The sequence below is a fragment of the Pristiophorus japonicus genome, chromosome 2 (genome assembly GCF_044704955.1).
Source record: "Pristiophorus japonicus isolate sPriJap1 chromosome 2, sPriJap1.hap1, whole genome shotgun sequence".
Classification (NCBI taxonomy): domain Eukaryota; kingdom Metazoa; phylum Chordata; class Chondrichthyes; family Pristiophoridae; genus Pristiophorus; species Pristiophorus japonicus.
This window is the reverse complement of record NC_091978.1, coordinates 332,905,115-332,933,047: the sequence shown is the minus strand read 5'-3', so window position 1 is coordinate 332,933,047 and position 27,933 is coordinate 332,905,115. Positions and strand designations below refer to the sequence as shown.

Sequence of the window (27,933 nt, the reverse complement as noted above, 5' to 3'; positions counted from 1 at the left end):
ATCAAAGCAGTATTTACTAAGGCAACTTACCGACATGGTAAAATCCGCACTACATCATTTGGCTTGTAGCCTTCAATACAAACAGCGCAATTATCAAAGTCTGACTCAGTTTCCTGAGGGGGGAAAAAAACATTTAGAGTTAAAACTATGCACAGCCATATTGTTCTCAGTAATCCATGTTTTACTGGTGATTTACTGGTTGCTTACTTCTATTGTTAGAAAATACACACATATAAAACATCATGCACTATATAATGAAACCCAAAATATAACTAGTAAAGTTAAAATCTCAACCAGAGGTGCTTCATTTGAACCACATCCTTTGGGCCTAACAGGAATTCTGCTGCATCTCAGCCATGTGAATAAATGAAGTAATTTGGCACAGCAGGTCACTATCTCACAGGGCAAAGAGAAGGGAAAAAAAGTGCAGCACAGACTGGTTTTGCATCATGGAAGTCAACCTTTGGTTGGTTTATCACAGAGGAGCACAGAAACTAGACTGGCTTGGATTCCCATTCCACCTTCTCAGCTAAAGGAGAAACTGGAGTGATGACAGCATTAGTGAAGATCTACTAAACAAGAAGAAATGATATGAGCTAGGGAAAAAATATAGTTAAGCAGAATGCAATGAAAAGGCTACAACTTTTTCATTTTTCTTAAGTAGTATAAATGGATCAAAGATAGCTACCAGTGATGGAATATTGTATACCTGTTTAAAGGGCACAAAGAAAATTCATCTTTTGCTTCTGGATTCTGTATAGTCCAAAATCATATAGACCACTGGACTATACAATATTGCTGTACTCCATGGAAAAGAACAACACTGGAAAGATGTAGCTGGGTTCTCACTACCTAAGGTATTTGGTTAATTATATTAACTTTGTCAACTGTAACGTGTGAAGCCCATGTTATACAGTGTTATTAAGCAGAAAATCAAACAAAATTGAGAGAGCTAATTAAAAAAAAATGATTACCTTATCACCTTTCTTGATTGTTCTAATTTGAAGTTTACCAATGGCTTTTTTAGCAGCATCTCCAAGACGACGCTAGCAAAACAAAAATGTTCAATTTATTACAACAGGGACATTAAGTGAAATTATATGTCGAGTAACTATGCTTGGTTCAATATTCATAAAACTGGGTGGTTAGGTTTGTAAAAACAACACAGTATACTGCATCACTTATTGAGCCCTACAACCCCCCCGCCCCTCCCTGATGCAAGTGTCCACTGCTCTAACTGCGCCCTCTGGTGCATTCCTCCTCTTCCTTTCGCCCCGCCATTGATGGCCATGCTTTTAGTTGCCTAGATTCCATACTCTGGTTTCCCTCCAGGAGCCTCTCTACCTCTTCTTCTCCTTTAACACCCTCCATAAAAACCATCTTTTTGACCAAGCTTTTGGTAATTCCTCCTAATCTTTTATTCTCTGGCTTAGCATTGTTTATTCCTTACATCTACATGAAGTGCCTTGGGACCTTTTCTACATTAAAAGCAGGATATAAATGCAAATTGTTGTCATACTAATTTATGGTTTGACTAAGTTTGGAATCAAATAAACAGAGAGTTTCCATAGTGTTATTAAATTTTACTGAGGGCGAGGAACACATTCACTGAGCTTTCACCTTTAAAAGAAAACTCACTTTTATTTTAAGTGCTGAATCTCTTCAATATTAATCTCTTAATGTCTTTATATTTTTGTACAACCTCATATTTTTAATAAAATAACCTCATTTTCTACCTCGTCCTCGGCTTCTTTTGTTATAGCATCTGACCATTAAATGAAACCATCAACAAGTGTACATGAAAGACACTAATCAGCAAAGCAAATTGCAATTAAGCTTGCACTGCAATGAGAAACAATATGCTTCAATATATCTATAAATTTACATATAATGCAGATTTTAGTTTCGGTAATTTTGAGATCTTACACACCTATGCTACACAGTGACAACCAAGCATAAAATAAATTAGGATTAACAGTATTTTTTCTCAGATTTAGAACTCATTATTTAAAAAAAGAAATTCTACTGGAGGCATGAAAATTAGTTGTAAATTCAATGAGGTAAATCAACAAATTATTTTGACTAACAGCTGATTTACTAATTTGTGAAAAGATTTATGACAATAGACTTTATCATTTTTTTGGTGCAGTCAGGGGGGCAAGGCAATCGTAGCAAAATTAAGCATCTGATGCCAAAGTAAACCACAAGATGGACAACATATTCAAGCTTACGGAGTTAAGTGTATTTTTGGGCAACCCCAAAATCAGCTGATTCTTCTGCCCTTGCGTGAACTGCGCAACCTGGGGCTGAAAATGCTGACGTCTGCTCTTAAAGTGAATGGTTAGCAACTATGCTAGCAACCTCCTCAATATGGCCATAGACCACCGACTAAAATTTGTATTAATCAGATTGGAGACCTCAAACCAAAGGAGTTATGAGGGTAAATTCAACAATCTGTATGCTCATTGATCACTGAATTTATCCTCATCACTCATTTGAGCGCAGGATCAATGAACTTACCAGATAGAACTAAGTCAATTTTAGGGCAATATCGTGATTGGGAGAATCAGGACTAAAAACTTAATCAGTTCTAACAGGCTGTAATGTTATTTGTTTCTCATTTCAGGAAATTAAAAGATTCCATTTCAGGCCAGATGCAGCCCGTCAAACCTGGAAATCTAGCCCAAGATATTCAGGCGACTCAGTTCTGCTTCCACTTTTATTTCATGCTGGCTAGTTCGCTCCCTTTGAATTTTGTGGGCCTGAATGTTTAGCAAGGGTTATTGTCAGCATTGTTGCTGCAATGGTGGGTAACTTCTAAATCAGATCACCAAAAAGAGTTTGTATCAACAGCTTGAGATAAAGGCAAGTTAAGTGAGAGCACTGATTTAAACTTTATGATCTAGACTTTCTACTCAACTGGTGGAAATCAGCCAAGCGAATATTTCTGCCCGCCATAAAAGATGTCTTCCTCAACCGCAGCTGTAATTTGAGCGCGAGGTAATATTACCATATGGGAGCCAGGCTCCCTGGTGGAAGTAACAGAAAATATGCTGCGTTGAGTTGCAGCAGGAGAAGGCAGGCCAACAAGCACACGGAAATAATTTTTGTTAAATTTCAAAATTTAACTTTTCCTTGGCTTAAAACTTGACTTTTTCTAGGCTGTGTCAGAGCAAGGAGTTTCAGGGCACTGTCATGCAAAGTCTTCCTTTCTGTGGGCCCAAATTTGGCCCTCCGGTTTTTTCGGCGCACTTACCTGAGGTGCGCCGACTTTCTGCTCCCAAAACGGCGCCGAAAAGGTAGCTCCGTATTCTCCCTGCTCTGTGGCCTCTCCCATGGCTTGGCGCGGTGTGGTCTGTCCATTAGGGGGCGGAGCTAGGGCCCTGCGCGAAAAACCGTGCCGCCAGCTCAACGCATGCGCACTAGAGGTTTCGCGCATGCGCAGTGTCATGTATCTCACATTGCTGTATATAACTGTATCTTACCATGCTATACATGACTGTAACTGGATATGGCCTGTAACAATAAGCATACCTTACCACCAGTGGTGCACTTGCAGGAGACACTCCATACCTGTCCCACTGTGGTATATAAAGGGAGGTCTCAGGCAAGTGCAGCACTGGAGAGCTGGAATTAAAGGTGCAGGTCCTGAGTGACCTTGACTTCAGCATGTGTCTCGTGTAAGTCAAGTCAGTACATTAGAGTCAGGACTTAACAGTGGCGTCGAGTTACGGGATCACAGAATCCACAGAATGGCTACCAACAGCTCAGATGAGAAATACAATGCTGGAGACAATTGGGATGACTTTATAGAAAGGCTCCAGCAAAGCTTTGTGACCAAAGACTGGCTGGGCGACGATAAGGCAGACAAGAGAAGAGCCCATCTCTTGACCAGCTGTGGCTCGAAAACATATGCTTTAATGAAGGACCTGCTGGCACCCGAGAAACCAGCAAGTCATTTGAGGAGTTGAGCACACTGGTGAGAGACCACCTGAAGCCAGCGAGCAGCCTACACATGGCCAGACACAGGTTCTACAACTACAGACGCTGTGTAGGCCAAAGCATACCCGACTTCGTGGCGGAACTTCGGAGGCTGGCTAGTTCATGTGAGTTCCCCGATGAACTAAGGAGAGAAGTACTGAGGGTCTTTTTTATTGAAGGAATAGGCCACGCAGGCATATTCCGAAAGCTTATAGAGACTAAGAACTTGACTCTAGAGGCAGCAGCACTGGTTGCACAGACGTTCTTGGCAGGCGAAGAAGAAACGAGGCTGATCTATACTTCAGGTACGACAACCAACGAGGCATCGGAACAAGAGGTTCACATTGTGAAACAAACCGCTACCCCCACACAGACAAAGGCAGGAGAGCAGGCCCTCAACAGCAGACAGTGGCACTAGAAGCGATCAAAATCAAGGGCCACATGAACGGCCGATCACACCTCATCAACCCACAATGCGAGCAATCAACAACAGATTGAGAGAAGCTCAAGGGAGATCAGCCAGACGCAGCTCATCCTTCGGAAACAATGGAAACGGTCTGTGTTGGAGATGTGGGGGAAGGCACTCAACCAGAGTGTGTCGATTTCAGCATGCCGTTTGAAGAAACTGCAACTACACAGGGTATCTGGCTCGCATGTGCAGAAAAACAGCAGCTCGGCTGGTATACGAATCGGAAGGGTCGGAAAGCGGACCAGAAGACGGTTGGAACAGTGCACGGGACGCCGAGGTACAGCGCGTTAACATGATCAATGTCCACTGTTCTTACACCAAGACACCTCCAATTATGATGAGGGTTCTACTCAACGGGATACCCGTCAACATGGAACTGGATACGGGGACCAGTCAATCCCTCATGAGCGTTCAACAATTTGAACAGCTGTGGCCGCACAAAAGCAACAGACCAAAACTCACAAAGATCGACACCAAACTAAGGACCTATACTAAAGAAATCGTCCCAGTCCTTGGCAGTGCCATGCTCTCAGTCACACACAAAGGGATGGTGCACCGACTTTCCCTGTGGATTGTCCCCGGGGATCTCCCAGCCCTGTTGGGGAGAAGCTGGCTAGCAGAACTTAATTGGAAATGGGATGATGTTCACGCCATATCGTCAGAGGAACGGACCTCCTGCTCAACAGTTCTAAGCTGTTTTGAACATCTCTTTCAGCCAGGTGTGGGCATCTTCAAAGGGGCTAAAGTTAGAATCTACATCACACAGAATGCCTGACCGGTCCATCACAAGGCTAGAGCTGTGCCTTATGTGATGAGGGAAAAGATTAAAAACGAACTGGACTGGCTTCTGCGGGAAGGCATAATTTCTCCTGTGGAATTCAGCGACTGGGCAAGCCCCATCGTCCCCGTCATGAAGCCTGATGGATCCATGCGAATCTGTGGGGATTACAAGTCTACCATAAACACAGTCTCCCTACAGAACCAATACCCGCTGCCCAGAGCGGAGGACCTATTTGCCATGTTGGTTGGAGGAAAACTTTTCTCGAAACTTGACCTCACATCTGTGTATGTGACGCAAGAACTGACCGAAGAGTCTAAGCTACTCACCACCATCAACACACATCGAGTCCTTTTTGTGTACAATCAATGCCCATTCGGCATCAGGTCGGCAGCTGCTATATTCCAGCGCAACATGGAAAGTCTGCTCAAGTCCATCCCGGGGACGGTTGTGTTTCAAGATGACATACTCATCATGGGCAGGGACATCGACTCTCATCTCCGCAATCTTGAGGAAGTACTAAGTCGATTGGGTCGAGTAGGCCTAAGAGTTAAGAAATCCAATTGTCTATTTCTCGCGCCTGAGGTTGAATTTTTGGCCTGAAGGATTGCCGCTGATGGAATCCGCCCAACAGAATCCAAAACCGAAGCGATCCGCCTGGCACCCAGGCCCCAGAATGTCTCGGAACTGTGCGCCTTTCTTGGGCTACTCAATTACTTTGGGAACTTTATGCAGAAATTGAGCACGTTGCTGGAGCCTTGCCACGTGCTACTCAGAAAGGGGTGCGATTGGTTTTGGGGGGACGCCCAAGAACGCGCCTTCAATAAGGCACGCAACCTTCTATGTTCCAAGAGTGTTTTAGCCTTTTTTGACCCAGGTAAAAAGTTAGTCCTTACGTGTGATGCGTCAGTGTACGGGGTCGGGTGCGTTTTACAGCACGTCAATGATGCGGGTAAATTGTAGCCGGTTGCTTATGCCTCCAGGTCACTTTCGCGGGCGAAGTGTGGGTACAGTATGGTTGAGAAGGAGGCGCTCGCGTGCGTGTACGGTGTCAAAAAGATGCACCAATACCTTTTCGGGGCCAAGTTTGCATTAGAAACCGACTACAAACCCCTCACGTCCCTACTATCCGAGTGTAAGACAGTCAACGCCAACGCCTCGGCGCGCATTCAGCGGTGGGCACTCATGCTAGCGGCTTACGACTACACGATAAGGCACAGACCAGGCACAGACAACTGTGCTGACGCGCTTAGCAGGCTATCCCTGGCGACCACAGAAGGGTCTGACGAACAGGACTATGAGATGGTCATGGCAATCAATGCCTTTGAATCCACAGGTTCGTCCACGACGGCTCGCCAAATCAGAGCCTGGACGACCAGCGACCCCACATTATCTCTAGTTAAAAGATGCGTTTTAACTGGTGACTGGGCAGAGGCTCGCAATGCCTGCCCCGAGGAGGTCAAACCCTTCCATAGGCACATGCATGAACTCTCACTACAGGCAGACTGCTTGATGTGGGGCAGCCGAGTAGTTATGCCCTTATGAGGCAGGGAGACGTTTGTCCGGGAGCTCCATCGCGAGCACCCGGGGATCGTCCTTATGAAGGCCATAGCCAGATCTCATGTCTGGTGGCCTGGCATTGACGCGGACTTGGAGCTCTGCGCCATTTGTGCCCAACTCAGTAATGCCCCCTGGGAGGCCCCCCTAAGCCCCTGGCCCTGGCCCACCAAACTGTGATCGCGGGTGCATGTAGACTATGCGGGCCCATTCATGGGCAAAATGTTCCTCGTAGTCGTTGATGCATTTTCAAAATGGATCGAGTGCACCATTTTAAACTTGAGCACCACCTCCACCACTGTGGAGAGCCTTAGAAGCATGTTTGCAACACACGGCATTCCTGACATATTGGTCAATGATAATGGTCCGTGCTTCACCAGTGCAGAATTTCACGATTTTATAGTTGACCACAGTATAAATCACGTTAAGAAGGCACCTTTCAAAGCCGGCCTCCAATGGCCAGGCGGAGCGAGCAGTGCAGATCATTAAACAAGACATGCTCAGAATCCAAGGTCCCACGCTGCAGAGCCGTCTGTCGCGACTGCTGCTGGCATACAGATCTCGTCTGCATTCGTTGACTGGGGTTCGCCCCGCGCAACTATTGATGAAACGAATCTTAAAGACCAGGCTCTCGTTAAACCTCCCAGACATGCATGAAATTGTTGAGGCTAAGCGTCAAAAGCTAACTGAGTACCATGACCGAAATTCGAGGGGGAGGTGGAATAAAATAGGGGACAAAGTGTTTGTGCTAAACTATGGCCGGGGTCCCAAATGGCTTGCAGGGACAGTAACAGACAAAGAAGGAAACAGGCTACTGGTTGTACAATGCCCAAACCTGCCGGAGGCATGTAGACCAAGTAAAAAGTAGATTCACTGATAACACTGAAGAACCAGAGGCAGACTACAATGTGGAACTCACACCACACCTGGTTGTCAGACAGGTGGAACAACCTGAGGAAAGGGCAGTCACAACAGACAGCCCAAGCAAGATACCAGCAATCACACCGAACGAAAAACAGGCACCATGGCAAACAACTGAATCACAACTAAGACGCTCCACACGAGAGCGCAGACCACCTGAGAGACTGAATTTATAAAGGCAATAAGACCTTGGGGGAGGGTGATGTCATGTATCTCACATTACTGTATATAACTGTATCTTACCATGCTATACATGACCGTAACTGGATATGGCCTGTAACAATAAGCATACCGTACCACCAGGGGTGCACTTGCAGGAGACACTCCATACCTGTCCCACTGTGGTATATAAAGGGAGGTCTCAGGCAAGTGCAGCACTGGAGAGCTAGAATTAAAGGTGCAGGGTCCTGAGTGACCTTGACTTCAGCATGTGTCTCGTGTAAGTCAAGTCAGTACATTAGAGTCAGGACTTAACACACAGTAGCTCCGGCCCCCAGCCAGAGAAGTCCTCGGAGAAGTCCCTTGGAGAAGTCCAGTCCTCAGAGATGTCCCTCGGAGAGTTGGTGCGTCCTCTCGCTCCTACCCCTGGTCGAAGGGCTTGCTGATGCGTTCTCGAGTCGGTGCGTTCTCCCGCCCCTATCCCGCACCGGCCGGCCCGGCCCGCTGACTTCCCCAGCCAGGTAGGACTTGAGTTTTATTTTTTTTTTAATTTATTATTTATTATTGATGGTTTTTATTCTTCTTTAATGTTGTTGCGAAGGTGTTTAGTGCTTTGCAAGGTCCTCTGTGCTTCCCTTCCGCCCCATCTCTGACTACCTGTGCTGATTTCTTAACTCTCCGCAAAGGTTTTCTGTGCAGCCACAAGTGGCCATATACGCTGGCCTAAGTTAGTTTGGAGTAACTATTAGCTGTCCAAATTGGCTTAAATGGCCAAAACAGGCGTAGGTGGCTGGTAATGCACCCTTTTGAAAAAAAAACGAAACTAAAAAAAATCCTAACTAACTCACGTACACTGGTGCAAATTAAATGTGCAGAATGGGGATTTTTAAGATACTCCAGAAAAATCAAGTTGCTCCAAAAAAAACGGAGCAACTCCTGGGCAAATTTGGGCCCTGTATTTGGCCCAAGATGTCCCTTTAATGACACTGGAACACTTCAACATTGGACACTAGGATCTAACAAGCAACTCTTATGTCTAACATTGGAAAGGGCAAATTGCAGAAAGCATAGCAGAGGCAGTGCTTCCCTCATTCACCTGAGACTTTCATACACCCACCCACAAATGGGTCAGTGCATATAATAGGGGCGGGATTGTCCCCCAGAAAACAGGGTAGGGAGGCATGGTGATGGCATGGTAGAGCATGTCCCTGAGCATATTTTCAACCCCACCTTCCTTGATCCTTCAGGATGGGGCTGGATTGCCTATGCCTGCACATGGCCCATGAGCTTCCAGACTATGCACGGTAGTTTCTACAAAGACAAAATTTTGGGATATTTCTGTTTAAAGGAATCAAAAAAGTACACATTTAACACTAACTATTACTTGTACCTTGAACTAACTGCACTTCAATTATGTACATTGTACAGGGATTGCTAAAAGCTCAAACAACTATAATAGGACCCTAAACATTTAGATAAGAATATTAGAATTCGGAACAGGCGTAGGCCATAAGGCCCATCAAGACTGCTGTACCATTCAATAAGGTGATCTTCGACCGCAACTCCACTTTCTCGCCCGATCTCCTTATCCCTTGATTCCCTCAGAGTCCAAAAATGTATCTATTTCAGCCTGGATATATATACTTAACAACTCAGCATCCACAGTCCTTTGGGCTATGATAGCATAGGGCTAGATTTTACAAACCTCAGAGGGTCTGTGGCGGATGACGTCGGTGGCAGGTTCTGGCCCCACTGCCGGCTCTATGCCGTGCAGATGATTTTCCTGATTGAGTTTGCTCAACCCACTCAGCGCATTTCCCGGCCAATTAGAAGAAGCGGGTCTGATGACATCATCATCAGCCAGTTTCCTTAAAGGGACCATGGCCAACTTTAATTTGACATTTGTGCTGTTGGTGTTCGACAGCATTGAGGTACTGCAAACACTGTACAGAGGTGCACGGCTGCACCCAGGCTCTCCCATGACTCCCTCCATAGCCTTATCCCATGAGCGGAAGAGACCTCCTCAGGAAATCAACACAGCCTGGTTACACGTTACAGAGGAGGACACAAGCAGGGATGTGGTTAGGAGGACCTGGGTGCAGTGCCGCAAACGTTTCAATGATCACAGTAGATTACGAAACATTAGTACAAAGCCACACTCAAACTCATCCTGCTGTGCCTGTCATCACACCCCCATCACTCTGCCTTCCCTACCCTACTCCTGCACACTAACTTACCATGCACCTTCACCAATCCCTTTCTATCTACATTATCACATCCCCATCTCACTAACCACCCCTCATCCTCACCCTTATCCATGTCCAATCATACCAACTAAACGACACACAAGGGTTGACACTTGTGTGTTTTATCCAATGTCCATGTAAAGTTTCTGTTAATGTGCTGTCAAACATTGAAACATTTATTTCAATACTTTGAGTTCTTGAACAGATTTGTGTGCACCTTTGGAGTGGTTTAGTGAGTTGCAGTGAATGATGAGACATAAGGTTACCCCTCGCAATGGTGAAGTGTGTGAAAGGAATGGATTGGGCATTGTAGGGATGCTTTATGGTGTTGGTGTGGGGTGGTGCCAACCTGGCACATCATGTGGCAGTTAGGATGTACAGCATCAAGTAAACTTACTATGGTGAGGCCATGCCTGGCCTCCAGGGCAGCAATGTGGTCAGGTGCTGAAGCCCTGTGTCCAGTGCAGCATCAGGTGATTGTGGAGAAGGTTGGCGCTGTTGTTGGTACTGCTGGTGTACATGGTGCTGCTGGTGTTGGGGCTGATCGTGGTCGGATTCTGAGGACCAAGGTGAGAGAGTATAAAATGTACCGATACTGATTGAATAGATGGCAGGTGAACCAGAGATGCCAGAAGCGATCTGTCAATCTTGGCAGAGGTAATGAGGTCAGACTGGATGCAGAATTGTGTAAAGACTTGCAGCATTCTGAATCTATAATGGAAATGCAATTTAGAGAAGCTAGTGGCTAAGGGAACATTATTCAATCAGCTGGGAGCTTTGATTTGACATTTGAAGCTATCAACTCATCAGCTGAAACAATGGCTAGTGACCTCCCACCTCAGCTTCACAGACGAGGTCTAGGCACAGCGGGAAACCGGTGGGCAACTTGTCAAATTCAAAAATCTGGCAAAAAAGCATGGCAGCTTTCCTTCCCTAAAAGACATGAGTGAACCAGATGTTTTTTTAACAACAATTCGATAGTTTCATGGTCACCATTACTGATGCTATTTTTTAAATTCTAGATTTATTTAATTAACTAAATTTAAATTCACTTGCTGCCTTGGTGGAATTTGAACTCATGTCTCCGGAGCAAACCACTAATGATTTTAATTGCCTCCCCCGCCTTTGCAATTGGTAAAGGCACGGGATGGCGCGTTGACAGCGGGGTCCTAACCTGCTGTCAAGAAAAACATTTTCCCAACTGACCCCACCCCGGAAAATTCTCCCCATAGTAGTTATGTAACTGGACTAGTAATCCAAAAAAAGCCTGGACAAATGCTCCAGAGACATGAGTTCAAATTCCACCAAGGCAGCAAGTGAATTTAAATTCAGTTAATTAAATAAATCTAGAATTAAAAAAATAGCATCAGTAATGGTGACCATGAAACTATCGAATTGTTGTTACAAAAACATCTGGTTCACTCATGTCTTTTAGGGAAGGAAAGCTGCCATGCTTACCTAGTCTGGCCTATATGTGACTCCAGACCCACAGCAATGTGGTTGACTCTTAAATGCCCTAATAAACCACTTATTCAAGATGGCAACTCACCACCACCTTCCTGTCGGTAATTAGAAATGGGCAATAAATACTGGCCTTGCCAGCGATGCCCACATCCCGTGAACGAATAAAAAAAATTCCAAAGAAGAAATTCCTCCTCATCTCAGTCTTAAATAACCGACTCCTAGTTTTAGACTCTGCAGCCTGTCAATCCCCCTCAGAATCTTATATGTTTCAATGAGATCAACTTTCATTCTTCTAAACTCCAAAAAAGTATAGGCCCAATCTACTCAATCTTTCCTCATAGGGCAACCATCTCATCACAGGAATCAATCGAATGAACCTTTGTTGCACCACCTCTAAAGCAAGAATATCCTTCCTCAGATAAGGAGACCAAAACTGTGCACAGTACAGTGATCTCACCAAAGCCCTGTATCTTTGTAGCAAGACGTCCTTACTCTTGTATTTGATGAGAGCATTGGTTTAAATATTGTGAATTCTGCAGAGTGGATTATTACACGCTCCTAGAAATAAAGTAGCAGAAAGGTTACCTGCACAAACCTGTAACTCTACTTACAACATGCTGATGCAGTCATGTCTGGGTCTGCACAAGCTCACACTCAATGTAAAATATCTTGTTCCCCACTCCACATCTGCCTGTACTTCACTTCTGTATTTAACTTTTTACTTAATTTTCTTTCTTTTGCAAATCAATTCACCTTCCTAACCACCCAGTGACTTGCACTACCCAAAACTCAACTTGGTAAGTAACCTCACTCTAAACTTCAACTGGTACATTTTGCACACCATCTTGTCCATCTTCAACTTTAAAAATGGCATGAGCTAAAAATCAGATTTCTAGGTCAAGGATTATATAAAACATAAAGGCTATTCATTTACAATATTCAGTCGCTGTAGATTAGTTGCCCCCCAATTTTTGTAATTCAGTGTATTATTCAACTCACAATGAGCAACACCATGCATGTAGAATGAGTGAAGAACAAAGTTCATGTTCTTGGATTATTCATTTTTTCATTTTCATCTGTGAACAATGCCCTGGGAGAACCACGAGCATACATTAAAATAAATGCATCTAAATTAGATGTGATTCCAATTTAGATCGGCAGAGCAGGTTAATGCAAAAATGTTTACAGGCTGGTGAGATGAATAATGCAAATTATGTTACATAATAAAAGCCCAGAAGTTTCATTTGATAATTTTCAGGAATCAGGAAATATTTAAAATATAAAGTTTTATTTGTGTACTTCTGTAAGAAAACAAAACTGGGGGACAGTATGAAAGCTCTATTAAAAGGAGCTTAAAGGATCATATTTTTATTCTGTTGTTCCATACTTAATGTTCTTACAAATAAAGAGCACAAGTACTGAAACACCAAGGAATATAATCAGTGAGATAAATTGATTGCTGCTGTGGGGAGTGAATGGGAGAGAGGCTTACTGCAACGGTTTTCTGAACCTATGCTATACTGTTCATGAATCAAGATTAGCCTGCAGGAGGAAGGTGTGTCTTTTATGTTCATGGGGTTTTGCATTTCTTACTCAAAGAAGGAAGTCCCTGTCTGAAGAAATCGCTCTTGACCTAAGCAAGCACATCATTCTAATGGACTGAGCAATCTTTCCAGTGTATTTAGATTTAGGAACATCACTGAAGTAACATTGTCTGATCATTGTCACATGGCTAGCATCCATCACTGAGCAGAGGTTAATTCAATTAGGCCACATTGGGGCATCGTGACTGGGTGTCCAATAAGGCAATGTAGTTCCTTGATAATCCCGAATATAGATTTTCACAAAGATCATAAGAAATAGGAGCAGGAGTAGGCCATTTGGCCCCTTGAGCCTACTCCGCCATTTAATATCATGGCTGATCTGATCTTGAACTCAGCTCCACTTCCCTCCCCGCTCCCCATAACCCTTTACTCCCTTATCGCTCAAAAATCTGTCTATCTCCACCTTAAATATATTCAATGACCCAGCCTCAATAGCTCTCTGGGGCAGAGAATTCCATAGATTTACAATCCTCTGAGAGAAGAAATTTCTCCTCCTCAGTTTTAAATAGGCGGCCCCTTATTCTAAGCCTATGTCCCCTAGTTTTAGTTTCCCCTATGAGTGGAAATATCCTCTCTGCATCCACCTTGTCGAGCCCTCTCATTATCTTATAAGTTTCAATAAGATCACCTCTCATTCTTCTGAACTCCAACGAGTATAGGCCAAACCTGCTCAACCTATCTTCATAAGTCAACCCCCTCATCTCCGGAATCAACCTAGTTAAACAGCCTCCCATGCAACTATATCCTTCCTTAAATACAGAGACCAAAACTGTACGCAGTACTCCAGGTGTGACCTCACCAATACCCTGTACAGTTGTAGCAGGACTTCTCTGCTTTTATACTCTATCCCCCTTGCAATAAAGGCTAACATTCCATTGGTCTTCCTGACTACTTGCTGTACCTGCATACTAACTTTTTGTGTTTCATGCACAAGGACCCCCAGGTCTCTCTGTACTGCAGCACTTTGCAATTTTTCTCCATTTAAATGATAATTTGCTTTTCTATTATTTCTGCCAAAGTGGACTACCTTACATTCTCCCACATTATACTCCATCTGCCAAAATTTTGCTCATTCACTTAGCCTGTCTATATCCCTTTGCAGATGAGACAAATCATTCAGCCCATCTTAGTGCAAGTTCCACACCCCCCAGCCTCACAGAGGTAGCATCCAATTGTTTCTTAAATAATTCCAGTGTTTTCATCACCACTACTCAACATGACGTCCATTCCATTTCTTGACCACTCTTTGTGTGAAGAATTGCTAGTCATCATTTCTAAATTTGCCTTTTGCTAGTTTGCACCTGTTCCCCGCGTTCTTGTCTTGCATTCTGGTTCTTTGCTGGGTATCAGTTTAAATGGTCGCTGGTCATCCTCTGGTATCTTGCCTAACTGACGATTCGTCATGTGTAAGCCTTAACTATTTTAGCAGGTTATTTTGACTGTGGTGGTAAGGCGCAGGAGCATCACATTTCAGCCTGTCCTCGCTCAAAGCCTGCATTCAAAACAACAACTTATTTTATATAGCGCCTTTAACATTGCAAAACATTCCAAGGCACGTACAAGAGTGTTATTAATCAAATTTTGACAATGAACCACAGAAGAATATATCAGGAGATGACCAAAAGATTGGTCAAAGGTAAGTTTTAAGGACCATCTTAAAGGATGAGAGAGGTAGAGACAAGGAGAGGTTTAGGGAAGAAATTCCAGAGCTTAGGGCTTAGGTAGCTGAAAGCATGGCCGCCAATGGTGGAGCGATTAAAATCGCGAATGCGCAAGATGCCAGAATTGGAGGCGCGCAAAGATCTCGAAGGCTTGTAGGGCTAGAGGTGGTTACAGAGATAGGGAGGGTTGGGGCCATGGAAGGATTTGAAAACAAGGACAAGATCCAGGAGCCAACATAGGTCAGCAAGCACAGGGGTGATGGACGAACGGAACTTGGTGCGGATTAAGATACAGGCAGCAGAGTTTTGGATTAACTCAAGTTTTTGTAGGATGGAAGTTAGAAGGCTGGCCTAGAGGTAACAAAGGGATGGTTGAGGGTTTCAGTAGCAGATGAGCTGAGGCAGAAGCAAAGTCGGGCGATTTAAAAAAAAAATCATGGAATGTGGACATCGCTGGCAACGCTAGCATTTATTGGCTATCACTAATTGCCCTTGCAAAGGTGGTGGTAAGCCTTCTTCTTGAACTCCTGAAGTTCCTGTGGCTAAGGTACTCCCAGTGTTGTTAGGTATAGTGTTCCAGGATTATGACCCAGCAACTCTGAAGGAACAGCAATATATTTCCAAGTCAGGATGGTGTGTGGCCTTAGAAATAGTGGAAGCATTGGTGATCATTTTCCAACAGTCTAACGACTCTGGATCAGTTCCTATGGATTGGAGGGTAGCTGATGTAACACCACTTTTAAAAAAAAGGAGGGAGAGAAAACTGGGAATTATAGACCGGTTAGCCTGACATCGGTAATGGAGAAAATGTTGGAATTAATTATTAAAGATGAAATAGCAGCGCATTTGGAAAGCAGTGACAGGATCGGTCCAAGTCAGCATGGATTTATGAAAGGGAAATCATGCTTGACAAATCTTCTAGAATTTTTTGAAGATGTAACTAGTAGAGTGGACAAGGGAGAAGCAGTGGATGTGGTGTATTTGGACTTTCAAAAGGCTTTTGATAAGGTCCCACACAAGAGATTAGTGTACAAAATTAAAGCACATGGTATTGGGGGTAATGTATTGACGTGGATAGAGAACTGGCTGGCAGACAGGAAGCAGAGAGTCAGGATAAACGGGTCCTTTTCAGAATGGCAGGCTGTGACTAGTGGGGTGCCGCAGGGTTCAATGCTGGGACCCCAGCTATTTACAATATACATCAATGATTTAGATGAAGGAATTGAGTGTAATATCTCCAAGTTTGCAGATGACACTAAGCTGGGTGGCAGTGTGAGCTGTGAGGAGGATGCTAAGAGGCTGCAGGGTGACTTGGACAGGTTAGGTGAGTGACAGATGCAGTATAATATGGATAAATGTGAGGTTATCCACTTTGGTGGCAAAAACAGGAAGGCAGATTATTATCTGAATGGCGACAGATTAGGAAAAGGGGAGGTGCAATGAGACCTGGGTGTCATGGTACATCAGTCATTGAAAGTTGGCATGTAGGTATAGCAAGCGGTGAAGAAGGCAAATGGCATGTTGGCCTTCATAGCTAGGGGATTTGAGTATAGGAGCAGGGAGATCATACTGCAGTTGTGCAGGGCCTTGGTGAGGCCTCACCTGAGGAAGGACGTTCTTGCTATTGAGGAAGTGCAGCGAAGGTTCACCAGACTGATTCCCGGGATGGCAGGACTGATATATGAGGAGAGACTGGATCGACTGGGCTTGTATTCACTGGAGTTTAGAAGAATGAGAGGGGATCTCATAGAAACATATAAAATTCTGATGGGATTGGACAGGTTACATAAGAACATAAGAATTAGGAACAGGAGTAGACCATCTAGCCCCTCGAGTCTGCTCCACCATTCAAAAAGATCATGGCTGATCTGGTCGTGGACTCAGCTCCACTTACCCGCCCGCTCCCCAAAACCGTTAATTCCGTTATTGGTTAAAAATCTATCTGTGATTTGAATACATTCAATGAGATAGCCTCAACTGCTTCCTTAGTTAGAGAATTCCACAGATTCACAACCCTCTGGGTGAAGAAATTCCTTCTCAACTCGGTTTTAAATTGGCTCCCCTGTATTTTGAGGCTGTGTCCCCTAGTTCTAGTCTCCCCGACCAGTGGAAACAACCTCTCTGCCTCTATCTTGTCTATCCCTTTCATTATTTTAAATGTTTCTACAAGATCACCCCTCATCCTTCTGAACTCCAATGAGTAAAGACCCAGTCTACTCAATCTATCATCATAAGGTAACCCCCTCATCTCCGGAATCAGCCCAGTGAATCGTCTCTGTACCCCCTCCAAGGCTAGTATATCCTTCCTTAAGTAAGGTGACCAAAACTGCACGCAGTACTCCAGGTGCGGCCTCACCAATACCCTGTACAGTTGCAGCAGGACCTCCCTGCTTTTGTACTCCATCCCTCTCGCAATGAAGGCCAACATTCCATCCGCCTTCCTGATTACCTGTTGCACCTGCAAACTAACTAAGGTTAGAGGCAGGAAGAATGTTCCTGATACTGGAGAAGCCCAGAACCAGGGGCCACAGTCTAAGGATAAGGGGTAAGCCATTTAGGACCGAGATGAGGAGAAATTTCTTCACTCAGAGAGTTGTTAACCTGTGAAATTCTCGACCGCAGAAAGTTGTTGAGGCCAGTTCGTTGGATTATATTCAAGAGGGAGTTAGATATGGCCCTTACGGCTAAAGGGATCAAGGGGTTTGGAGAGAAAGCAGGAAAGGGGTACTGAGGCGAATAATCAGCCATGATCTTATTGAATGGTGGTGCAGGCTCGAAGGGCCGAATGGCCTACTCCTGCACCTATTTTCTATGTTTCCATGTGACTTGGAGGGGAACGTGGCGCTGATGGTGTTCCCATGCACTGGCTGCCCTTGTCCTTCTAGGTGGCAGAGGTGGTATTGAAGACGCCATGGCGAGTTGCTGTAGTGCATTTTGTAGATGGTACACACTGCACCCACATTGTACCGGTGGTGGAGGGAGTGAATGTTTAAGGTGGTGGATGGGGTACCGATTATAGAGGTGGAAATAGGCGGTCTTGGTGATGGAGTGGATATGTGGTCGGAAGCTCATCACGGGGTCAAATACGACACCAAGGTTGCGAACGATCTGGTTCAGTCTCAGACAGGGATGGAGTCAGGATGGAGTTGGTGGCTAGGGAATGGAGTTCATAGCGGGGACCAAAGACAACGGCTTCGGTCTTCCCAATATTTAGTTGGAAGAAAGTTCTGCTCATCCAGTGCTCGATGTCGGACAAACAGTGAGACAAATCAGATAGGTATGGGGTCGTGAGAGGTGGTGGTGAGGTAGCGCCGAGCGTTATCAACGTACATATGAAACCTGACATTTAGTTTTCAGATGGTGTCATAGAATCATAGAAAATGACGACACAGGAGGCCATTCGGCCCATTGTGTCTGTGCTGGTCGAAAAAGTGTTACCCAGCCTAATCCCACCTTCCAGCACTAGGTTCATAGCCCTGTAGATTACGGCTCTTTAAGTGCACATTCAAGCACATTTTCAATGGATGAGGGTTTCTGCCTCTACCATCCTTTCAGGCAGTGAGTTCCAGACTCCCACCAACCTCTGGGTGAAGAAATGTTTCCTCATCTCCTCTAATCCGTCTACCAACTACTTTAAAGCTATGCCCCTGGTTATTGACCCCTCTGCTAAGGGAAATAGGTCCTTTTTATCCACTCCATCTAGGCCCCTGATAATTCTATGCACCTCAATTAAATCCCTCCTCAGTTCCAAGGAAAACAACTGCAACCTATCCAATCTTGCCTCATAACTAAAGTTTTCCAGTCCTGGCAACATCCTTGTAAATCTCCTCTGCACCCTTTCTAGTGCAATCACATCCTTCCTATAATGTGGTGACCAGAACTGCACGCAGTACTCAATCTGTGGCCTAACTAGTGTTGTATACAGTTCTAGCATAACTTCCTTGCTCTTGTACTCTATGCCTCAGCTAATAAAGGAAAGCATTCCGTATGCCTTTTTAACTACCTTATCGACCTGTCCTGATACCTTTAAGGATCTGTGGACATATACTCCAAGGTCCCTCTGTTCCTCCACACCTCACAGTATCCTCACATGTATTATGTATTTCTTTGCCTTGTTGCCTCTCCCCAAATGCATTACCTCATACTTTTCTGGATTGAATTCCATTTGCCACTTTTCTGCCCAACTAAACAGTTCATTGATATCTTCCTGCAGTCTAGAGCTTTCTGCCTCACTGTTAACCCCATGGCTAATTTTTGTATCATCTATAAATTTCTTTATCATGCCCTCTATATTTAAGTCTAAATCATTAATATATACTACAAAAAGTAAGTGACCAAGCACTGAGCCCTGTGGAACCCCACTGGATACAGCCTTCCAGTTGCAGAAACTCTCTTCAACCATTATCCTTTGCTTCCTGCCACTGAGCTAATTTTGGATCCAATTTGGCGCTCTCCCTTGGATCCCATGGGCTTTTACTTTTTTGATCAGCCTACTATGTGGGACCTTTTCAAAAGCCTTTCTAAAGTCCATATAAACTACATCAAATGCACTGCCCTCATCCACCCTCTTTGTTACCTCCTCAAAGAACTCAATCAAATTAGTCAGACATGACCTTCTCTTAGCTGACAGTCCTTGATTAATCTGTGTCTTTCTAAATGAAGGTTTATACTGACCCTCAAAATTGATTCCAGTAATTTGCCCACCACTGAGGTTAAATTAACTGGCCTGTAATTGCTCAATTTATCCCTTCCCCCCTTTTTAAACAACGGTACAAGTTAGCAGTTCTCCAATCCTGTGGCACAACTCCTGTAGTCAGGGAGGATTGAAAAATGATGGTCAGAGCCTCTGCAATTTCCTCCCCTGCTTCTTTTAGTAGCTTCGGATATATTTCTAGTCCTGGCGATTTATCTACTTTCAAGGATGCTAAACCCCTTAAAGCACTGAGTTCCAGCAGTGCCTCCCATGCTGATTAGTACAGGATAAGTTCAGGTATAGGCAACAACGGGAACATTTATGGGCTTTTAATAGAACATTTTGAAATATAAAGCGTCCAACGCACACAACGGGCAAATCGTGTTAGCACCAAAGTGCAACTGTATTTATATGAACAGTGTAAAAAAATCTTTTTATATTCAGCTTCTCCTTTACATCCAGGGTTGCCATTCTATGCCTGACCTTTAATGAATAGATTAATTTACAGTTTACAGGTAAAATTTAAAAAAGATGAAATCAGATACCAAACACATCTGATTTGCTTTGATAATGAATGTAGAAACTCATTTTTATGCAGACTATTATTGCAAAAAAGGCTGTTGTGTTTATGATTAACAGATCTACTTGATATCACAAAATCAAGTAATTTGGTGCAATGATGACTGTCCTTTTACTTGTGGAACCAGTATTTTTGTTTCCTTTCTGTTGGTTATAATCTGAAATGAGTTTGAGTAGTCCCAATCCAGCTGTTGGTGAGCACGTGACGACAATAAAAGCCGCCCAAAATGCAGTTTAAAATGACAATCTAGCTTAGAAAAACTGGGAGGTAAAAGAATTCATACTTGTGCAGCAGTTGGGGTGAAAACACATCTTTATGATTAAATATTGGGAGCTTCATTCTGGACTTCTTTAGTTGCTAAATCTTGGCACTTGATGCCCACTTGATGCCCAAAGTGAAGAATGGTTTTGTTTCCTAGAATGAATACAAAAATCTAAAATATTTAATAAAGAATAACATATCATGTTGCATGTTTTATTATTTATGTGATCATTGAATATGTAGCTATTAGTTTTAATACTAGCCCAATACAATTCTATAGATACATTTTTCTGAAGAAAGTAGTATTTTGAAAAATCTGCCAGCTGTTTACACACTTATGCAGTAAAACTGCCAATGCAAAATGTAAGTGCATGCCATTCTGATACCTAATGCTAATCGAATACATTTGACATCAGAGGGCTTGTACAGCACTTTTGTTTCAACAGTGTGCAAACACTGGTATTGTCGCATTTAACCTATGTCAGTGTAGCTCAAAGTTGATAGTGTTGACATTTCACTGTAATATTAGACAATTTGAGGCTTGTGTCTTAGCCTCCATTTGTCCTGCAAAAACGTACAGTAATTTAGAACAATCCAAGTGTTACGCATGCTAGTTGAGTAAAGAACCAAACACATATATTAGTATCCAATGAAACTTGTTACTTACGTTCCAACAAAAATTAATATTGTTTACACTGTACAACTGTCCAGCGCAAGTACAATGGGCTCAATTTCTCCCAGTGATTTGCGTCTTTTTTTGGCGCGCGCTGCTTTTTTTGGTCTAAATTTAAAAATCCAAGTTTCCCCAAAGATTGTGCACCAGTGTAACTCAGGTAGTTATGATTTTTTTAGGTTAGTTTTTTTTTGCGTCATTGCGGGTGTAATCTGATGTCTGTGCCAGTTTTTCACAATTATGCAAGTTTGGCCAACTTACAATTCTCCAAGGACGGCATATGTGACCAGTCCTAAAAAACCTTCTGGGCATTTAAGAAAAACCAGCACACATCAAAAAATCGGCGCAGAAAGATGCCATCGTTTTTAGACGAAGTTTTGGAGGGAGTCAAGAACACATGCATCATCAAGTTTAATTTTTCCAACTCAAAACGCAGATCATGGAAGTTTCATGCAATTCTTTAAGTTTGGATTTTTAAAAAAGTGCCACGCCACCACAGAACTTCTCCAAACCGTGCTTGAGGGGCTGAGCGCGTGCCAGCACAATCAGTCCCTCGCCCGGACACAGGAGCTCGGCTTGAAAAGCCCGGGGTGTGGGGGGAAGCCGAACAGAAGAGATGAGAAGCCTTACACTATATGCATCAAAAGGAGCCCAGGAGGCTCGGCGGGGGGGGGTGGGGGGGGTCTGGAAGCCAAACTGAAGACATGAGAAGCCTTACACTATTTTGCAAGCAGCGTTAAATGAAGCCCGGGGGCTGGGAGTGGAAGCCGAACTGAAGGCATGAGAAGCCTTACACTATGCCACTATACAGCATCAAATGAAGCCCGTTGTGGGGGGGGGCAGGGGGGAGTATTTCCTGGTCTAAGCAAGCCCATTGCGCATGCTCAGACCTGGGTGTGGTCCATACTACGGTATCGACCGTGGAGAGAGAGACAACAAAGAAGCTTGTCCTGCCTGTCGTTTTGAGCTTCTTGCAAAGGTACAATTTAATTATGGGGGCAATACTGACAATGCCATACCTAGTGCAAGCCTTCTGCATGACGGTGCTGCGGAGGAGACAACTGATTCAACATCATCGCATGAGGAACCTCAGAGCACGTATATGATGGGCAGGAGGCCTTACCCATATCGGATATATCGAGACAGGTGTTCATATCTGCACCTGAGTGATGCAGACTGTGTCGGAAGGCTGTGTTTCCACAAATTTGTAACTGAAATCTGTGAGTTAGCAAAAGCAGACCTGCAACCTAGAAGCGTCAGGAGGACTGCTTGATCAGTTGAAGTGAAGGTTACAGCTGCACTTTGACTCTATGCATCTGGATCGTTCCAGGCCACAACTAGGGATGTGTGCGCCATTTCTCAGCATGCAACACATATCTGCATTCGGCAGGTGACTGCTGCACTATATGCCCGGAGGAATGACTACATAAAGTTCCCATGACCACCCAGGCAATGCGTGAAAGGGCTGTGGGCTTCTCCAGGTTTGCTGGCTTCCCAAAGGTACAGGGCTGCATTGATTGTACCCACATCGCCTTGCGAGCACCTTGGAGGATTCAGAGATGTACAGGGACAGAAAAGGCTTCCACTCCGTTAATGTGCAACTCGTGTGTGATGACATGCATCGCATCAGGTCAGTTGATGCAAGATACCCTGGGAGCACCCATGATGTGTTCAGCCTACCTAAGAGTGCTATATCTGCTATGTTTTAACAGCAACCAGAAGGGCAGAGCTGGCTACTGGGGGACAAAGGGTATAGCCTCGCCACCTGGCTCATGACGCCCATACGCATAACCCGGACGGAAGCTGATCGGGAATACAACATGTCGCACATTGCGATGCGCAGCATAACAGAGAGGCCATCTTAAGCCTGAAATTGGATTTGCTTATGCTTATGAGATGACATTAATGATTGTACTGTCAAGTTATGTAATAGATTTAGTTACATATAGTAACTAATTAGTTGTACAAAATTTGTTATATCAATTCTACATGTCTCTAAGGCAAAATAGAGCTTAGTTAAAAACTCGTAACTATGCTATGTGGTTGACTCCACGCTGTGTTACATTAAAATAAGAAAAGGTTTTGGTTGTGCTCTCTTCTTGGTATCTGAATTACCTTTAGGGTTTAAGGGATGAAAATTACAATTACATCAACAGTAACTTTTTCTAAATTGACGACTTCTACAGATCAAAACAAGTTGGAGGAAAAGAAAAAGTACTACAATTAAGTAAATGAAAGCTCAGTGTGCAAAATAAGTTTTGGTGCAATCATGTTTCAAGAGGTTCACTTGATTAAAAGGAACTACATAATTTACTCTGAATATGTAAATTGCCAGACATAAGCCACCCACACACTCACTGATAACTGCTTTGGTGCCCCTGGTTGATGAACGGACAGCAATGTGCACAACTGTGCTAACCACTAAAGTCAAATAGTCTGCCGACACTCAACATTTAGATTTACAAATGAAGAACGGTTACTTGGGCGAGGTGCTGGAGGGGGGCCACCCCATCCATTGATCAGTACCCCAGCAAGGAAGCAATGGCTTTGGAAGAGGGAACCAGAGATGTCTGGAAGAAAATTAGTGGAGGGAGGGCAGAGGAAATGCTGAACATTACACTTACAATTAAGCAATGAAGCTACATTTCCAGTTTATCCACTGACCTATTTTATTCCCTCCCTTCTCTTTGTAACATCTTTTCACAAATTGGTCAAAAGAAGTTTGCTGATCATTTTGGAACAATGGGGAAAGCACAAAAATGGAGATTGAGAATTTGACATTGAAAGTCAAATTTAAGATTTCTGAGGATATTTCAGCATTTCACAGGATGCGGTTTGTTTGTGCTAAATGTATTTCAAGGTGCGTTGTTCACATTTTTTAGTCCACCTGTATGGAATACTAATACTGACTAGAGTACGGTAGGCAGCCTGCGCACAGGCCCCCAGCAATGTTCCTTTTCACCAACCAGTAAGAATTTTGAATTAGCATCCTGCTCTATTTTCTCTCTCCTGCCAATTCTCTCAGTCTTCTCCTTGGTGACCCCCCAACTGAGTCAAATCAGTGCTTCCCATTCTATTGGGGATCAAACCAGGGGCTAAAGTGGACTGAGAAAATAGATTAAAATGTAAGACGGTTGATAAGCAGTGGCAGACATTTAAGGAGATATGTCATAACTCTCAACAAAAATATATTTCAGTGAGAAGGAAAGACTTTAAAAGGGAGATCGATCCGTGGCTAACTAAGGAAGTAACGGGTGATATCAAATTGAAAACAATGGCATACAAAGTGGCCAAGATTAGTGGGAGGCCAGAGGATTGGGAATTTTTTTTAAACTAGCAAAGGACAACGAAAAAAAAATAAAGAGAGGGAAGATAGATCATGAGAGTAAACTAGAGTAAAAATAGATAGTAAGAGTTTCTACAGGTATATAAAAAGAGAGTAGCTAAAGTAAACATTGGTCCCTTAGTGGATGAGACTGGTGAATTAATAATGGGGAACAGGGGAATGGCAGAGACGTTGAACAAATATTTTGTATCGGTCTTCACGGTAGAAGACACTAAAAACATCCCAATAATGGATAATCAACGGGCTATAGGGAGGGAGGAACTTAAAACAATCACTATTATTAAAAGAAAAAGTACTCAATAAAATAATGGGACTAAAGGTGGACAAGTCCCTGGACCTGATGGCTTGCATCCTAGGTCTTAAAAGAAGTGGCTGCAGAAATAGTGGATGCATTGGCTGTAATCTACCAAAATTCCCTGGATTCTGGAGAAGTCCCAGCGGATTGGAAAACCGCAAATGTAACGCCCCTATTTAAAAAAGGAGGCAGACTATAGACCAGTTAGACTCACATCTGTTGTTGAGAAACTGCTGGAGTCCATTATTAAGGAAGCAGTAGCAGGACATTTGGAAAAGCATAATACAGTCAAGCAGAGTCAGCATGGTTTTATGAAAGGGAAATCATGTTTGCCAAATTTGCTGGAGTTCTTTGAGGATGTAACAAGCAGGGTGGTTAAGGGGGAACCAGTGGATGTGATGTATTTGGATTTCCAGAAGGCACTCGATAAGGTGCCACGTAAAAGGTTACTGCACAAGATAAAAGCTCACAGGGTTGGGGGTAATATATTAACATGGATAGCGGATTGACTAACTAACAGAAAAGAGAGTCGGGATAAATGGGTCATTTTCTGGTTGGCAAATGGTAACTAGTAGGGTGCCACAGGGATCGGTGCTGGGGCCTCAACTATTTGCAATCGATATTAATGACTTGGATGAAGGGACCGAGTGTAATGGAGCCAAGTTTGCTGATGATACAAAGATGGGTGGGAAAGTAAGTTGTGAGGAGGACAGAAAAAATCTGCAAAGGGATATAGACAGGCTAAGTCAGTGGGCAAACATTTGGCAGATGGAGTATAATGAGGGAAAGTGTGAGGTGATCCACTTTGGCAGGAAAAATAAAAAAGCAAATTATTAAAATGGAGAGAAATGACAAAATGCTGCAGTATAGAGGAACCTGGGGTCCTTGTGCATGAAACACAAAAAGTTAGTATGCAGGTACAGCAAGTATTCAGGAAGGCAAATGGAATGGAGTATAAAAGCAGAGAAGTCCTGCTACAACGGTACAGGGTATTGGTGCGTACAGTTTTGGTCTCCTTATTTAAGGAGGTATACATTTGCATTGGAACCAGTTCAGAGAAGGTTCACTCTGTTGATTCCAAGATGAAGGGGTTGACTTGTGAAGGAAGGTTGAGCATGTTGGGCCTATACTCATTGGAGTTTAGAAGAATGAGAAGTGATCTATTGAAACATATAAGACAATGAGGGGGCTCGACAAGGTGGATGCAGAGAGGATATTTCCACTCATAGGGAAAACTAAAACTAGGGGACATAGTCTCAGAATAAGGGGCCGCCCATTTAAAACTGTGATGAGGGGAAATTTCTTCTCTCAGAAGGTTGTAAATCTATGGAATTATCTGCCCCAGAGAGCTGTTGAGGCTGGGTCATTGAATATATTTAAGGTGGAAATAGACAGATTTTTGAGCGATAAGGGAGTGAAGGGTTATGGGAAGCAGGCAGGGAAGTGCAGCTAAGCCCAAGATCAGATCAGCCATTATCTTATTGAATAGCGGAGGGGCCAAATAGCATACTCCTGCTCCTATTTCTTATGTTCTTACTGGAATGTATGGTACAGAGCTGCTCTAGTGGCTACATGACCTAATTCACATTTCATCTATACAAGGCTTCTTATCCACTCATTTGAAAACGTGATTTCCTCTCCTATATTTAATATGTAGTTAGAACTACTAAAATTAATACTTACCTCATTGTATATATTTATTGCAGCCCACTTAATGTATTTGCCTGGGACTTCTTGGAAAAATAGAAACTCAAATCAATTCAGTGGGCTGTGGCGTATAAAGGAGGAGGAAAAAGAAAGGGATGTAAATCATCTCATTTTTAAATGTTACTGGTGAGCTTTTCAAATTTTTGATGACTAGCCTCCACCCTGGAATATTTATTGATTGAGATGATAAGACTTTACATGATATGGTACAATGGACAGACCTTCTATGTTGTTATTCTTTTTTTTAAAAATTCGTTCCTGGGATGTAAGCATCGCTGGCAACACCAGCATTTATTGCCCATCCCTAATTGCCCTTGAGAAGATGGTGGTGAGCCGCCTTCTTGAACCGCTGCAGTCCGTGTGGGGAAGATACGCCCACAGTGCTGTTAGGGAGGGAGTTCCAGGATTTTGACCCAGCAACGGTGCAGGAGCGGCGATATACTTCCAAGTCAAGATGGTATGTGACTTGGAGGGGAACATGGACATGGTGGTGTTCCAATGCGCCTGCTATCCTTTGTTTCTAGATGGTAGAGGCCGTGGGTTTGGGAGATGCTGCCGAAGAAGCCTTGGTGAATTGCTGCAGTGTATCTTGCAGATGGTACACACTGTAGCCACGGTAGTTCAGTGATGGAGGGAAGTGAATGTTTAAGGGAGTAGATGGGGTGCCAATCAAGTGGGCTGCTTTGTCCTGGATGATGTCAAGCTTGTTGAGTGTTGTTGGAGCTGTACTTATCCAGGCAAGTGGCGAGTATTCTCTCACACTCCTGACTTGTGCCTTGCAGTGGGTGGAAAGGCTTTGGGGAGTCAGTAGGTGAGACACTCACCACAGAATAGCCAGCTTCTAACCTGCTCTTGTGGCCATAGTATTCATGTGGCTGATCCAGTTAAGTTTCTGGTCAATGGTGACCCCCAGGATGTAGACTCTCACTTGTTGGCACTTGTGTGGTGCGCATGTCACTTGCCACTTATCAACCCTAGCCTGAATGTCATCCGTGTCTTACTGCATGCGGCCATCAACTGCTGCATTATCTGAGGAGTTTCGAATGGCGCTTGACACTGTGCAGTCATCAGCGAACATCCCCATTTCTGCAGTGATGTCCTGGGGCTGTGATGATTGACCTCCAACCACCACAGCCATCTTCCTTTGTGCTAGGTATGACTCCAACGAGTGGAGAGTTTCCCCCCCCCCCCCCCCGATTCCCATTTACTTCAGTTTTACTCGGGCTTCTTGGTGCCAGTCGGTTAAAAGCTGCCTTGATGACAAGAGCAGTCACTCTCACCTCAACTCTGGAATTCAGCTCTTTTGTCCATGTTTGGACCTAGGCTGTAATGAGGTCTGGAGCCAAGTGGTCCTGCAGGAACCCAAACTGGGCATCGGTGAGCAGGTTATTGGTGAGTAAGTGCTACTTGATTGTACTGTTGCCGACACCTTCCATCACATTGCTGATGAGAGTAGACTGCTGAGGCGGTAATTGGCCGGATTGGATTTGTCCTGCTTTTTGTGGACCGGACATGCCTTGGGCAGTTTTCCACATTAT

General features: G+C 43.9%; 1 protein-coding gene across 2 annotated transcripts in view; it reads right to left on the bottom strand.

Annotated features, from left to right (window-relative positions):
• Positions 1 to 27,933, bottom strand: part of rnf150a (ring finger protein 150a) — a 223,373-nt gene that overhangs the window by 69,813 nt on the left and 125,627 nt on the right. For both annotated transcript variants that reach the window (XM_070872132.1, XM_070872137.1), the window contains exons 3-4: positions 975 to 1,046; positions 31 to 113 (exon numbers count right to left, since the gene is read on the bottom strand). In XM_070872132.1, the coding sequence (XP_070728233.1) occupies positions 31 to 113; positions 975 to 1,046 (155 nt within the window). The remainder of the gene's footprint in view (positions 1 to 30; positions 114 to 974; positions 1,047 to 27,933) is intronic.